This window comes from Scyliorhinus torazame, chromosome 15, assembly GCF_047496885.1.
Source record: "Scyliorhinus torazame isolate Kashiwa2021f chromosome 15, sScyTor2.1, whole genome shotgun sequence".
Lineage (NCBI taxonomy): Eukaryota > Metazoa > Chordata > Chondrichthyes > Carcharhiniformes > Scyliorhinidae > Scyliorhinus > Scyliorhinus torazame.
In genome coordinates, this window is record NC_092721.1 from 47,663,372 (window position 1) to 47,676,379 (window position 13,008).

General features: G+C 45.2%; 2 protein-coding genes across 5 annotated transcripts in view; one reads left to right on the top strand and one right to left on the bottom strand.

The window, feature by feature from the left end:
* Positions 1-13,008, top strand: part of gpc5a (glypican 5a) — a 1,780,902-nt gene that overhangs the window by 1,061,683 nt on the left and 706,211 nt on the right. For 3 of the 4 annotated variants that reach the window (XM_072476224.1, XM_072476226.1, XM_072476227.1), the window contains one exon: positions 10,340-10,508. In XM_072476224.1, coding sequence (XP_072332325.1) covers positions 10,340-10,508 — 169 coding nt within the window. Of the gene's footprint in view, positions 1-10,339; positions 10,509-10,618; positions 10,883-13,008 lie in introns of those variants that run through there. The other variant, XM_072476228.1, reaches the window with a different exon arrangement.
* LOC140391694 (putative transferase CAF17 homolog, mitochondrial) lies at positions 6,567-9,671 on the bottom strand. The gene is made up of 4 exons (XM_072476456.1): positions 9,666-9,671; positions 6,813-6,963; positions 6,752-6,756; positions 6,567-6,680 (listed from the first exon to the last, which is right to left on the bottom strand). Exons 1-4 carry the CDS (start codon positions 9,669-9,671, stop codon positions 6,567-6,569), a joined length of 276 nt encoding a protein of 91 aa, XP_072332557.1.

The window sequence follows — 13,008 nt, forward strand, 5'->3', positions numbered from 1 at the left end:
TATATTGCTTTCAGAGTCGCCAGGTATCAAATGATATCGCCACAAGATTCAGCCGGGTATCGATCAAAGAGCCAAACAACCAGTTAGTTAGTTCAAGATCAATGGTACTTTATTTACACACAAGATTAACTTACACATGCAACATAAACACTACTAGTTAAACTACACCTAACAACTATGACAACCTGTACTTAACTTCAGGCACCCAGCTTGCGTCAGAGGAACAGAGGCCTTTGTTCAAATCTGGATCTACTGGGTCTGGAGAAGTAACTGTTGCTCAGCTGGGCTCATCCGTCTGGTAGCGAGCGTTGAACTTGAACTTGCTGCCATTGGAGGTGGACATTGCCGGAGCGCCAGGTCCAAAAGAGATCGAACACATGGCAGTTTCTCTCTTTACTCAAAGGGGAGTTTCGAGCTCTTTTGGGCGGTCCTTAGGTTTGGACCCCACTAATTGGGCAGTTCTCGATCACTGCCTTCGATCTGAGCCAATAAAGGGGCGGGTGCCTTGATGGCTGGGCGTGTCCTAAGCGGTCATTGACCCTGTTGTTGATGCTTCTTGAGTAAAGGGAGTGGCGCCGAAATGTCTGGACTTGTATCGGCTACCTGAGTATCAATTCTTTGTCTTACGGAGATGGGCCATTAAAATGCTAATCGGTTGGGGGTTTTGATGTTGTCTGGATTCTTTGCTCACAAATATACATTCAGATTCTGTGCCTGCCTGAATCTTACATTGTCCATATGTCCCGTTAGGCTTTGCGAACATCCATGTTTCTTGTTGTAAGTGGCCATCCCAGATGGCTACACCAGCACATTGACTATTTCCATGGCCACCACCTTTAGCAGCCTGGGATATAGATTATCAGGCCCTAGGGATGTATTACCTTTCAGTCCCATTAATTTCTCCAGCACAATTTCTTTAGTAATATATTTCCTTCAATTTCTGCTTCTCATTAGGCCCATCATTCCTGAGTATTCCTGGGAAGTTATTTGTGTCTTCCTCTTGTTTAATTGTTCTGCCATTTCATTGTTCTCTATTATAAATTATTTTGTTTCGGATTGTAATGGACCTACATTAGTCTTCATTAATTTTTTTCTGTTTTACATGTTTTTACAGTCTGCATTTATGTTCCTCGCAAGTTTCCTCTGTCATTTTTTTCCCCCTTTTAATCAATCTCTTGGTCCTCCTTAGCTGAATTGAAATCTGCTCCCAATCCTCAGGGTTGCTAATTTTACTAGCAACTTTATATGATCCCTTTGAGATCTAATACCATCCTTCGTTTCTTTTGATAACCTTGGTTGGGCCACTTTTCCTGTTATTTTTCTGCGCCAGAAAGGAATGTATAACTGTTGCAATGCATGTTTTCATTCCTTAAATTTTAACCATTGCCTAACCACCATCATGCCTATTAATGAAGTTCCCCAATCTATTGTAGCCAACTCACCCCTCATATATTTTTAGTTTCCTTTGTTTAGATTTAGGACTCTCATTTTTGGAATGGACTTCTTGACTTTCCATCCGGATGAAGAATTCTATCATGTTACGGTCACTGTTTCCCAAAAGACCCTATACAGCAAGATTGTTAATTAATGCCTTCTCGGGCAGCACGGGGGTGCAGTGGGTTAGCCCTGCTGCCTCACGGCGCCGAGGTCCCAGGTTCGATCCCGGCTCTGGGCCACTGTCTGTGTGGAGTTTGCACATTCTCCCTGTGTTTGCGTGGGTTTTGCACCCACAACCCAAAGATGTGCAGGGTAGGTGGATTGACCCCTTCTCATTGCCAAATCTAGGATAGCTTGTTCCTGAGTTGGTCCCTCGGCGGTCTAAGAAAACATCTTATACACACTCCAGGAATTTAGCCACCACAGTTTATTGCAACTTTGGTTCGTGCAATCTGTATGTAGATTAAAGTCACACATGATCACTGTAGTACCTTTGTTAGATGCATCTCTAATTTCCTGTTTAATGCCGACCCCTAAGGAAAAACAATATTTAAACTTTTAACTTCTGACAGTTTACAAATATCTCTTACCTTTAGCACATGATTTCCCATTAACAGCACGAAAAATGAAAATATAGCTCTCAACTTCACTTACACAGGCAGACAAAAATGATACTTGCATTTGCAGACCATGGGCGGGATTTTCCGCGCCGAATTTGCGATCGGCGCGGGGGCGGAGAATGGGCGTCAGACCCACAATCCGGCGCAACGCCGCTCCCGCGATCCTCCGGTCGCCGGAGAATCTCCGCGAATCGCACACGCGTGGTCTGGGGCCATTGACAGAGGCCCCCGCAGCGATTCTCCCAAGTGTAACTGGCCGAGTTCCCGACGGCGTGGGTCTCTCATGGTCCCACCCGTCGGGAACGGCGTGGTGGCTGCGGACTCAGTCCGCGACCGCCCTGGTGGGGGGCGGAGGGATCCTTCTCCGGGGGTGGGGGGTCTCACAGACGGCCAGGTTATCAATCGGGAACCACTGATCCGTGGGCATGCACGATCACACAGGGCCCCGTATCGGCAGCCGGAGCTGCGAGGAGTACTCCGGGGCCCTGCTAGCCCCCTCCAGGTAGGAGAATCATCCTGGACTTTCTTCAGGAAAGTCCAGAATGATTTGCCCGCGTTTTGACACTGCAGTGGCGACATAGCTCCATTATTATCATAGAATTTACAGTGCAGAAGGGGGCCATTCGGCCCATCGAGTCCGCACCGGCTCTTGGAAAGAGCACCCTACCCAAGGTCAACACCTCCACCCTATCCCCATAACCCAGCAACCCCACCCAACACTAACGGCAATTTTGGACACTAAGGGCAATTTATCATGGCCAATCCACCTAACCTGCACATCTTTGGACTGTGGGAGGAAACGCACCCGGAGGAAACCCACGCACACATGGGGAGGATGTGCAGACTCCGCACAGACAGTGACCCAAGCCAGAATCGAACCTGGGACCCTGGAGCTGTGAAGCAATTGTGCTATCCACAATGCTACCGTGCTGCGGACTGGAGAATCCCGTCCCATATTCCTGCTGTTGGTACGTCTCCTTCAGATCCTTTCCGAAACAAGGTCTGTGAAAGTTTTTTCATGGCCTCTCTCCAAATCGTTATGCACCCACTTGTTCCAACAGGATTCTGTTATCTCTCTAAGCTCCGCCCAGCCCCTCAAGGAACGGTTCTGTCCAGATGTGTCCAGACCAGAACTCATCAGCGCTATCTGGACTTTTGATTATCAACTCCCTTTTTAGACAAAAAAACAGGGCCATACTATGAATATGCAAATAACCTACAATTTACAGACAAAATAGGCTGTCATAGAATCATAGAATTTACAGTGCAGAAGGAGGCCATTCGGCCCATCGAGTCTGCACCGGCTCTTTGAAAGAGCACCCTATCCAAGCCCATACCTCGACCCTATCCCCATAACCTAGTAACCCCACCCAACACTAAGGGGAATTTTGGACACCAAGGGCAATTTAGCATGGCCAATCCACCTAACCTGCGAGGGGTATTTTGGGGGGCATTCGAGCAGAGCTGTCATGGTGGCAGGTAATGCTGGTGAACGGAAGTGAGGTGACCGAGAAGTCTTTGTATTGGACTAATGGCTGGTCAGACCAGGGTGTCCCAGATAACAATGGATCTTGAGTGAATCACCCTGGCTGTTTATTCCCATTAACGAGTTTAAGTCTGAATGTAACAATCTAACTCAGGCCAGGTGTGAGCGTATACCTCTGACTCAGTGCTAGCAGTTTTACCCTCATGCTGTTAACCCTAAATTGTCCACTACATCTTTTTTATATATAAACTTAGAGTACCTAATTTTTTCCAAATAAGGGGCAATTTAGCATGGCCAATCCACCTACCATGCACATCTTTGAGTTGTGGGGGCGAAACCCATGCAAACATGGGGAGAATGTGCAAACTCCACATGGACAGTGACCCAGAGCCGGGATCGAACCTGGGACCTCGGCGCCGTGAGGCAGCAGTGCTAAGCACTGCGCTACTGTGCTGCCCCTATCCACTACATCTTTGATCCAATTTCCCACCAACTCCCCATCTTCGCACAACTCTCACTATTGTTTTCCTCCCCTTGTTGCTTCTTCGCTCCACCCAGACTGATTCTACATCTATATTTTCTGAGCCAATATCCTCTCTATTGCACTGATTTCATGCTTAACGACCAACGCCATCCCACCTCCTTTTCCTTTCTGTCTGTCCTACCTGAATATCGACTACACTTGGATATTCAGTTCCGGGCCTTGGTCGCCCTACAGCCATGTCACCGTAATCACAATCATATCATAACTGTTTATTTGCATTATTAATTTGTTTACCTTATTGTTCTGTAACAGAATGCTCTTTGCAGTTCCTTTAGAGTTTATTTAAAACATGTTTACATATTACTTTTTGTACTATGTCCCTATTTGATGCTAGCCTGTGCTTCCTCTGCTTTGCACTTTTGCTCTCTACCTTTCTGTCTTCCATTTCTATCTTTGTTTCCCTCTCTTGTGTCTCACCATTTGGGTTCTCATCCCCCGTTACTCGAATTGAAACCCTCCCCCACAGTAATAGCGAGTACCCCTGTGAGGATATTGGTCTCACTCCTGTGGGATGCTACCCATTCAGCTTGTGCAGGTCCCACCTTCCCCAAAATTGGTTCCAATGTCTCAGGGTTGTAAATTCCTCCCTCCCACACCACCTCTTCAGCCACGCTTTCACCCAGTCTATTTTCCTTTTCCTGATCTCGCTGGCACGGGGGCACTGGGAGAATCCTGAGATTATTACCTTTGAAGTCCTACTTTGTAATTTGTTTCCTAGCTCCCTGAGGAACTCATCCCTCTTTTTACTTGTGTCTTGAGTGATATGGACCAAGACCTCTGGTTGTTCACCCACCCTTTCAGAGTGTCCTGCAAGCACTCAGTGGCACCCTGTGGTGTTGGTCAGTGTTCACGTTTTCTTTGTTTTGAGCATTGTCTTGTGCTGCAGATAATGAATGCAAGAGTTAGTGAGTGCCTCTTGGAAGATAAAGTGCAGATATGTGTAGCACCGTAAGCAGCAGTGCTAACCACTGTGCCATCATGCTGCCCTCCAATCCAAACTCCTCAAACCTGCTTGGAATTAAAATTGGAAAGCAGAGTAACAGGAAATTAACTGGTTATTTAAAACAAAAACTTTGCGTATGATTTGAGCTGCACAGTACTAAGAATGTGTGTACTTTTTAATTGAAGTATAAGACGGCCTGTGGTCGAGAGCTGCTGAAATAGTCCACACCCCAGAAGTATAAAAATTCTGCCAGTGTTATTGATGTGGACACAGAAAAGAAAGATGTGACTGACTGAAACAAGATCAGGTTCACAAAGCTGCTGGATTGTCCTTCTGGTCTCACTGTGCTAAGTGCTTCTGTTTATAGACACATTTTAGGTGACATTTTAGTATACTCAGGGCAAAAGATTAATAATGATCACACATACTAATTATGGTTTCATAAAGAAAATGAAATGAAAGCCACAGTACAATGTAATCACAGTACAATGCTGCATTATGCTTTAATGTAAAAATGTTAAAGAATTGAAATCATGGGGCGGTATTCACCCCCCACCGGGTGGGAGAATCGCCAAGGCGCCACGCGAATCGCGCCACGCCGCCCCGACCCCCGCAAGCGATTCTCCCACTCCCCCGAAACCAGCACCGCGAGAATCGCGCCGGGCTGCTCGAAGAATCGCTGCAAACAGGGAGCGGCGATTCTCCGGCCCGAATGGGCCGAGCGGCCGCGCGTAAACGGCTTAGTCCCGCCGGCGCCATCCACATCTGGTCGCTGCCGGCGGGTACTCATCGCAAAGGCTTGGGGGGTGGCCGGGGGGGAGGGAGGGGGGCTCCATTCCCGGGGGGGGGGGGGGGGGGGCCTCCGATGGGGTCTGGCCCACGATTGGGGCTCACTGATCGGCGGGCCGTCTCCTCCCCTCCCCACCCCACCCCCCACCCCCGGGCCTACTTCCTTGCGCGACCGGCCCCAGAACCCAGGCGCCATGTTGGCGAGGGTCGGAGCGCTTCGTGCGGTTACCGCGCATGCGTCGGTTGGCAGTGCCGCCACTGTGCATGCGCTAGTTGCCGTCGGCCCAACTGCGCATGCGCGGGATCCAAGGCGCCGTGTCTTTTACGTGGTGCCGGGTCTCTGACGCCCCGTAAATCGCGCAATGCCCCTGCTAGCCCCACAGAGGCCGGAGAATAGGGGTCTGGGAACGGGCGCCAATGCCGGAGTAAAACACACCGGTTTTTACTCCGGCGTCGGCACTTTAAGACTCCCGTTGGGAGAATCCCGCCCCCACCCCAAACATCATCTCATAAAATGCATTAGTATTAATTTTGCTACACAGTGACATATTTTATGAGTGCAATTATGCTCTGTATAATGACTCTGCCAATAGCTTGTGGCGTTTTTACAACAAATCTTAAATTTTGTGTTTTGTACAAATAGAAAAAAAAGCCGAAAATGCTTGCAATATGCAGCAAAGAAACAAATTCTGACGAAAAGTTACACATGAAGCATTAACTTCTCTTTCTCTTTCATGTGGTGAGTCATTAATTTTCATCACTTGCCCACCAATCTGGAACAGATGCCTTCAACTGCACACAAGTATTATCCGTTGTGCGCAGATGAAGTGATTCATTTGCGAAGGCCAGTTGGGACCATGGCTAAACCAAACATCACCCATGTAGCTTCTGAGCCTTCCAGCCAATTTTCCTGATTCAGACACAATCTGCACCTTTTCTGGAACACTGTCAGGGGGAAAAGAGTTGACCAAACATCAACCTTTTCTTAATCACGCTGGTGTTGTGAGTCTTTGGTGAAACTGATCCCATTCATGTAAACGAGGTTGGATTCCAGAGGTATTCCTTCTCCGGCTGGAAAGTCCTTCACACCTTCAGCAATTTCTATCTTAATCCGACATCTATGATATTCCTTCTGGGGCAATGTCTAATGGGTTAACATAGAACATACAGTGCAGAAGGAGGCCATTCGGCCCACCGAGTCTGCACCGACCCACTTAAGCCCTCACTTCCACCCTATCCCCGTAATCCAATAATCCCTCCTAACCTTTTTGGACATTAAGGGCAATTTAGCATGTCCAATCCACCTAACCTGCACGTCTTTGGACTGTGGGAGGAAACCGGAAATCAAACCTGGGACCCTGGCACTGTGAATCCACAGTGCTGTGCTACCGTCCTGCCCCAACGGGGTTGCCAATCATGCACAAATCCAAATGCCATCCCATAGTATCAGTTCTAGCATCATGGGTGCACACCACCACATTCTTTGCATTTACTTCGAAAGAGCTGCCAGTCTTGCTTGACTATTCTGATGGAAGTTTTGTCCACAGAAAAGATCTGGACATGGTAATATGTCCACTTTCCTCCAAATTTTACAAAACTTTTGTTATGGGAGAGGTGTTTTCAGAACCCCAAAATGTATCATGGAGTCCAACCAACCCCCCCTCCCCCCCCCCCTTTAATGGATTGTTGCTTTTGAAGCACACGGCGTGTTCTCTAGGTGTAGTATAACAATTATGGACACGTGGTTTTTAAAACAATGTTTATTCCATGAACTCAAACTTAACCTTTTAAATAAACATTGGATCTCTTAACACCCCTTACTTCAAAGATAACCCCAAAAATAATACAACACTACCCAATCCCGCAAACTGTTCTTTTAAACCTCCAAAAGACTTCCACCCTTCAAAAATAGGAGCACAACAGGTTACATTCAATATATTTATAGTCTTTGGATTTGCAGAAATCACCAGACCAGCTCTTTTCCTTCCTGCTGCTCTCAGCAAACCAGCCAGGCACTTTTCGGCTGCTCTCTCAAACTGAAACTTAAAAGCTTCAAAATGGCAGAGCTAAAACCCAGTTCCACCCACACTCTGACATCACTGCATTTCTTAAAGGTACATTGCTTAAACATCCATTTCTTAAAGGCACTCTCACATGACACTTTTAAATGCTTCTGAACTGCATTAGCTAGTGTGGCATCACATTCCAGGAGAATTATCCAAAGTGAACCCTCGGAAGGTGACGGGTCTGGATGGGATCCCTGGTCGTGCACTCAGAGTCTGCGCGAACCAGCTGGCAGATGTGTTCGCGGACATCTTCCCTACTCCGCTCCGAGGTCCCCACCTGCTTCAAGAAGACCACCATCATACCGGTGCCAAAAAAGAACCAGGTAACATGACTACTGTCCGATGGCCCTGACATCAGTCGTAATGAAGGGCTTCGAGAGGTTGGTCATGAAGCTCATCAACTCCATACTCCCAGAATGCCTTCATCCACTGCAATTCGCATACCGCCGCAACCGGTCCACAGCAAAAGCCATCTCCCTGGTCCTATACTTATCCCCAGAGCATCTCGACACCAAGGACTACTACAACAGACTCCTATTTATTGACTACAGCTTCGCCTTCAACACCATAATCCCAGCCAAGCTCATATCAAAGCTCCAAAACCTAGGACTTGACTCCTCACTCTGAAACCGGATCCTCGACTTTCTGACCAACAAACTACAATCAGGAAGAATAAACAACAACACCTCCTCCACAATAATCCTCAATACCGGGGACTTGCAAGGCTGCGTACTTATCCAACTATACTCAATGTACACACACGACTGCATGGAAAAATTTGGTTCCAACTCCATCTACAAGTTTGCTGACGATACGACCATAGTGGGCCAGATCTCGAATAACGACGAGTCAGAATAGAGGAGGGAGATAGAGAACGTAGTGGAGTGGTGTAGCGTCAACAATCTATCCCTCAATGCCAGCAAAACTAAAGAGCTGGTCATGGACTTCAGGAAGCAAAGTATTGTACACACACCCCTGTCAGCATCAACGGGGCCGAGGTGGAGATGGTTAACAGCTTCAAATTCCTAGAGGTACTGTCATGTGAGAGTACCTTTAAGAAATGGGTGTTTATAAATGGGTGTGTATATAAATATCTGTAGTGAGAGTACCTTTAAGAAATGGGTGTTTGCTACTGCAGTGATGTCAGAGTGGGTGGAGCAGGGCTACCTGTCAGCTTTCTACTTTCGTTTTTGAGTTGGCTGCAGGGTGTGTTTTCGTTTCGTTTTCAGTGTTGGAGCTGAAGCCAGACAGAGCAGGTGTACTGCTGTTCTCTCTGCCATCAAAAGACTATCTCTTGATCATTTGGTGAATTCAGAATTATAAATGTTTTCAGTAGTGACTTTAACCTGATGTGCTTCTGAAAAAGGTTTTGTTTTTAAGTCGTATGGATGTTAAAAAGGAAAGTTTAAAGGTTTACTAAGTGTTGTAGTCTTTGGGGGTTGTATTTGAATTAATGGTTGCTAAGATGGTCACTGTATGTTTTAAAAAGGTTAACTTGAGTTCATAGGAAAAACATTGTTTTGCTTTAAAAAATACTTTTCCATTTCTGCTGTACCACACCTGTAGAGTGGGTCGTGTGCTCCCCATACCACAATCTAATAAAAGTTGTGGGTCAGGTGAACTCCATGTGGGTCAGGTGAACACTTTGGGGTTCTCTAAACCCTGGCCCATAACAGTACACATCACCAAAAATCGTCGATGCTATCACCAAGAAAGCTCAACCGTGCCTATACTTCCTCAAGAAACTAAGGAAATTCGGCATGTCCACATTAACACTTACCAACATTTACAGATACACCAAAGAAAGTATCACACCCTGGTATGGCAATTGCTCGGCCCAAAACCACAAGAGACTTCAGAGAGTCGTGAACGCAGCCCAGTCCATCACACGAACCTGCCTCCAATCCAATGACTCCTACACATCCAGTCGCTGCCTGGGGAAAGCGGGCAGCATAATCAAAGACCCCTCCCACCCGGCTTACTCACTCTTCCAACTTCTTCCATCGGGCAGAAGATACAAAAGTCTGAGAACACGTACGAACAGACTCAAAAACAGCTTCTTCCCCGCTGTTACCAGACTCCTAAATGACCCTCTTATGGACTGACCTGATTAACACGACCTGTATGCTTCACCCGATGCCGGTGTCTATGTAGTTACATTGTATACCTTGTGTTGCCCTATTATGTATTTTCTTTTCTTTTCATTTGCTTAATGATCTGTTGAGCTGCTCGCAGAAAAACACTTTTCACTGTACCTCGGTACACGTGACAATAAACAAATCCAAACCAACCCATGCCGTTTTCTATTTTATTCTCTGTATTATGCGCACTCAGTTCAGTATCATGATTTCTAATATTTCATGTTTTTTTTACAAATTCCCACACGTTTCAAACTAAAGAGAAAACTTGTGCTGGTGAGAAATATGCTTAGTGATTGCAAATTGTTGTTTTCAGCTATTGCAGGGAAAAGTGATCCCCAAATATGAGAAATGGCAACCAACAGAAAAGGGCAGTGGGCAAATAGATGGTGATGATGTCCAAGTCAGTGGAGACTGTGATGATGAGGATGGGTGCATTGCTTCAGGAAATGGAGAAGTGAAAAAATCTTTCAAAACCTCCAATGGTGAGTTTTTACTAATGTCCAAACTACCATTTACCAATACTGACCCCTTTTTAAAAGCATATTTGCAGGAAAGCTTGTACGATTGATTCATTACATCATTTTCATCTCAGATACCAAAAGTACTTTGGAGTAGAGAAATAATTGACATTCAGGTTAATAATGTGCTAAAGTAAACCAAACAAACTATCAACAGTTTTTGATTAAGACAACTGATCATCATTATTAAAAAGAATAGAAAATCAGAAACACCAAAACCATCTCCAAGAATGTTTTTTAAGTTACTGAACACATCTATCTAAGCGGTTAAGAGTCTATGAATATTTATAAATGTCAAAATGTACGATGATGAATACCTGAAACTGTTGCTCTTCAGTTGATGCTAGCTGATTTTCTGCATGTGCATTTTATAATGTTCCAAGATGGATTTATTTCAAGTAAAACTCTATCTACTTCATGGAATATTTCTTTCAGAATAAAATTTGAGGAGTGATTCCAGTGGTATGAGTTGGGCATAGTGGTCCTGTAATACATTACACTTAATAGCAATGATGTGGAGATGCTGGCGTTGGATTGGGGTGAGCAGAGTAAGAAGTCTTACAACACCAGGTTAAAGTCCAACAGGTTTGTTTCGATGTCACTAGCTTTCGGAGCACTGCTCCTTCCTTCACCTGAGGAAGGAGCAGTGCTCCGAAAGCTAGTGATTTGAAACAAACCTGTTGGACTTTAACCTGGTGTTGTAAGACTTCTTACTGGACTTAATAGCAAGGCTCTGTTCCATGCTGTGATGGTTAGTTAGAGGGCAATTGAGCAAATCTGGCTCGTGATGGTGGAAAAATTTATATAAGATGGATAAAAATTGTGTGTTTACCCCTAGGTAAGGCAAACTATGAATCAGATATGTGATTTTAAAGAATGTAAAACCCTCAAATATTTGAAGTTCTGATTTAAAGCAAATATAAATTGTATATTTAAAAATTTAAAGTGACATTACAAAATGCCTCAACTTCAGTATTATCTGTGTGTATAATTGGTGCTTCGCTAAGTTTAGAATAATGCAATTTACGTCTAATATGCAGAGACTGTAATTTATCTGTTATCTTGCTTGAGAAGTATTGTTGGGCTAAAGCCCTCGGTCACAAAAGGTTGATTTTGTACAATGTTTCATGAATTGACTTGCAAGTGACTTGTATTGCTTTATTCTGCTGTATTATGAATCTACATGCAGAATTCTAAGTGCCTCAATGAGGATGTACAGGTAAGCCATGGAGAAGTTTGTACAAGAATGTTTATTTCCCTCATAAAAGGTCTCTTTGTTAACCAAAGCTTTTTTTCTAGAAAGAAACAGCTCAGCAACATTGTCATCAAAATGGTTTTACACGCATGTAAGTGATGATGCGTTTTAACATCATGGACTGAGATTTACACTTTCCCCTCGGCGGGTATGAAGGCAGTGAAAATCCAAAGGGTGGTCTTTCCACTGCCAACCCGCCCACTCTAACCTGCCTGAAACCTTAAGGGCACGGGGCAGCTGCAAGTCTATCGAGGTCGATAAGTGACCCAATAATTTCCACTTAAGAGCATAATCCAACCCTGCTGGTATTTTAACCAGGTGGAAGCCTACATCATGCGGACGCCCTCTGCTGGTGTCAAAGGACATGAGGGAACGTCGTATGTGGGACCATGGCCCTATCAGAGGCACCGAACCATTCCCCTCCCCCCTGCCCCACCCCCATCCCCCAGAAGGTCATCCACCGATTTAACCACCTCCCCAACCTCTTGAAGTAGGCACCCCTCACATTCCTCTCTGAAAACCCTGACACCGGACTTGATCTGGGCACCGCGGCATGATGGTGCTGTCTGTAATCCCAGCAGTGACCAGTGTTCCCACTAACACTGTAGGGACTACAGCGCTGCTGGCCATCCATGGACTGGCAGTTCTCTAAAGCGGTATTTCCTACTAAGAAAGAGTCATATGTCTCGCCTTAAAAGCAATTAATGCTGCTCCCAGCATTCAATTACTGTGGGGCAGCCCCGGCCCCGATATTTTTGGCCTGTAAAATCCAGGTCCATGTTTCTAAACATGGTGAGAAATAAAATTGCAGAAACCTTCTCCTGAAAGCGTACTTCTTTTGAAAAAAATTGGTGACCAGAACATGTTAGACTTACAAAAGATGTAATTTAAATTCCAGAGCAGCTTCCTACAGATATCAAGTAGTGATGAATGATCATTGAATATTTCTGCCTGGGTCTATTTTCATCATAGGGCTTATGTATCCATTTCAAAGATATTAAGTGTCTTTTTGATAGGAACACCAACCCTCCAGGATTATGCTGCAGTTGCCAGGAATTAAACATACAGTGAACAGGCCAGCAGAAACGTCATAGGGATTTTTTTTTAATAAGTATTTTTCATTTTCATTGAAATACTAATATTTGTTACAAAAATGTTGGGAGATAGGAACTGGCCATTTGACTGGAGCATGTGATAAAACCTTCAGGA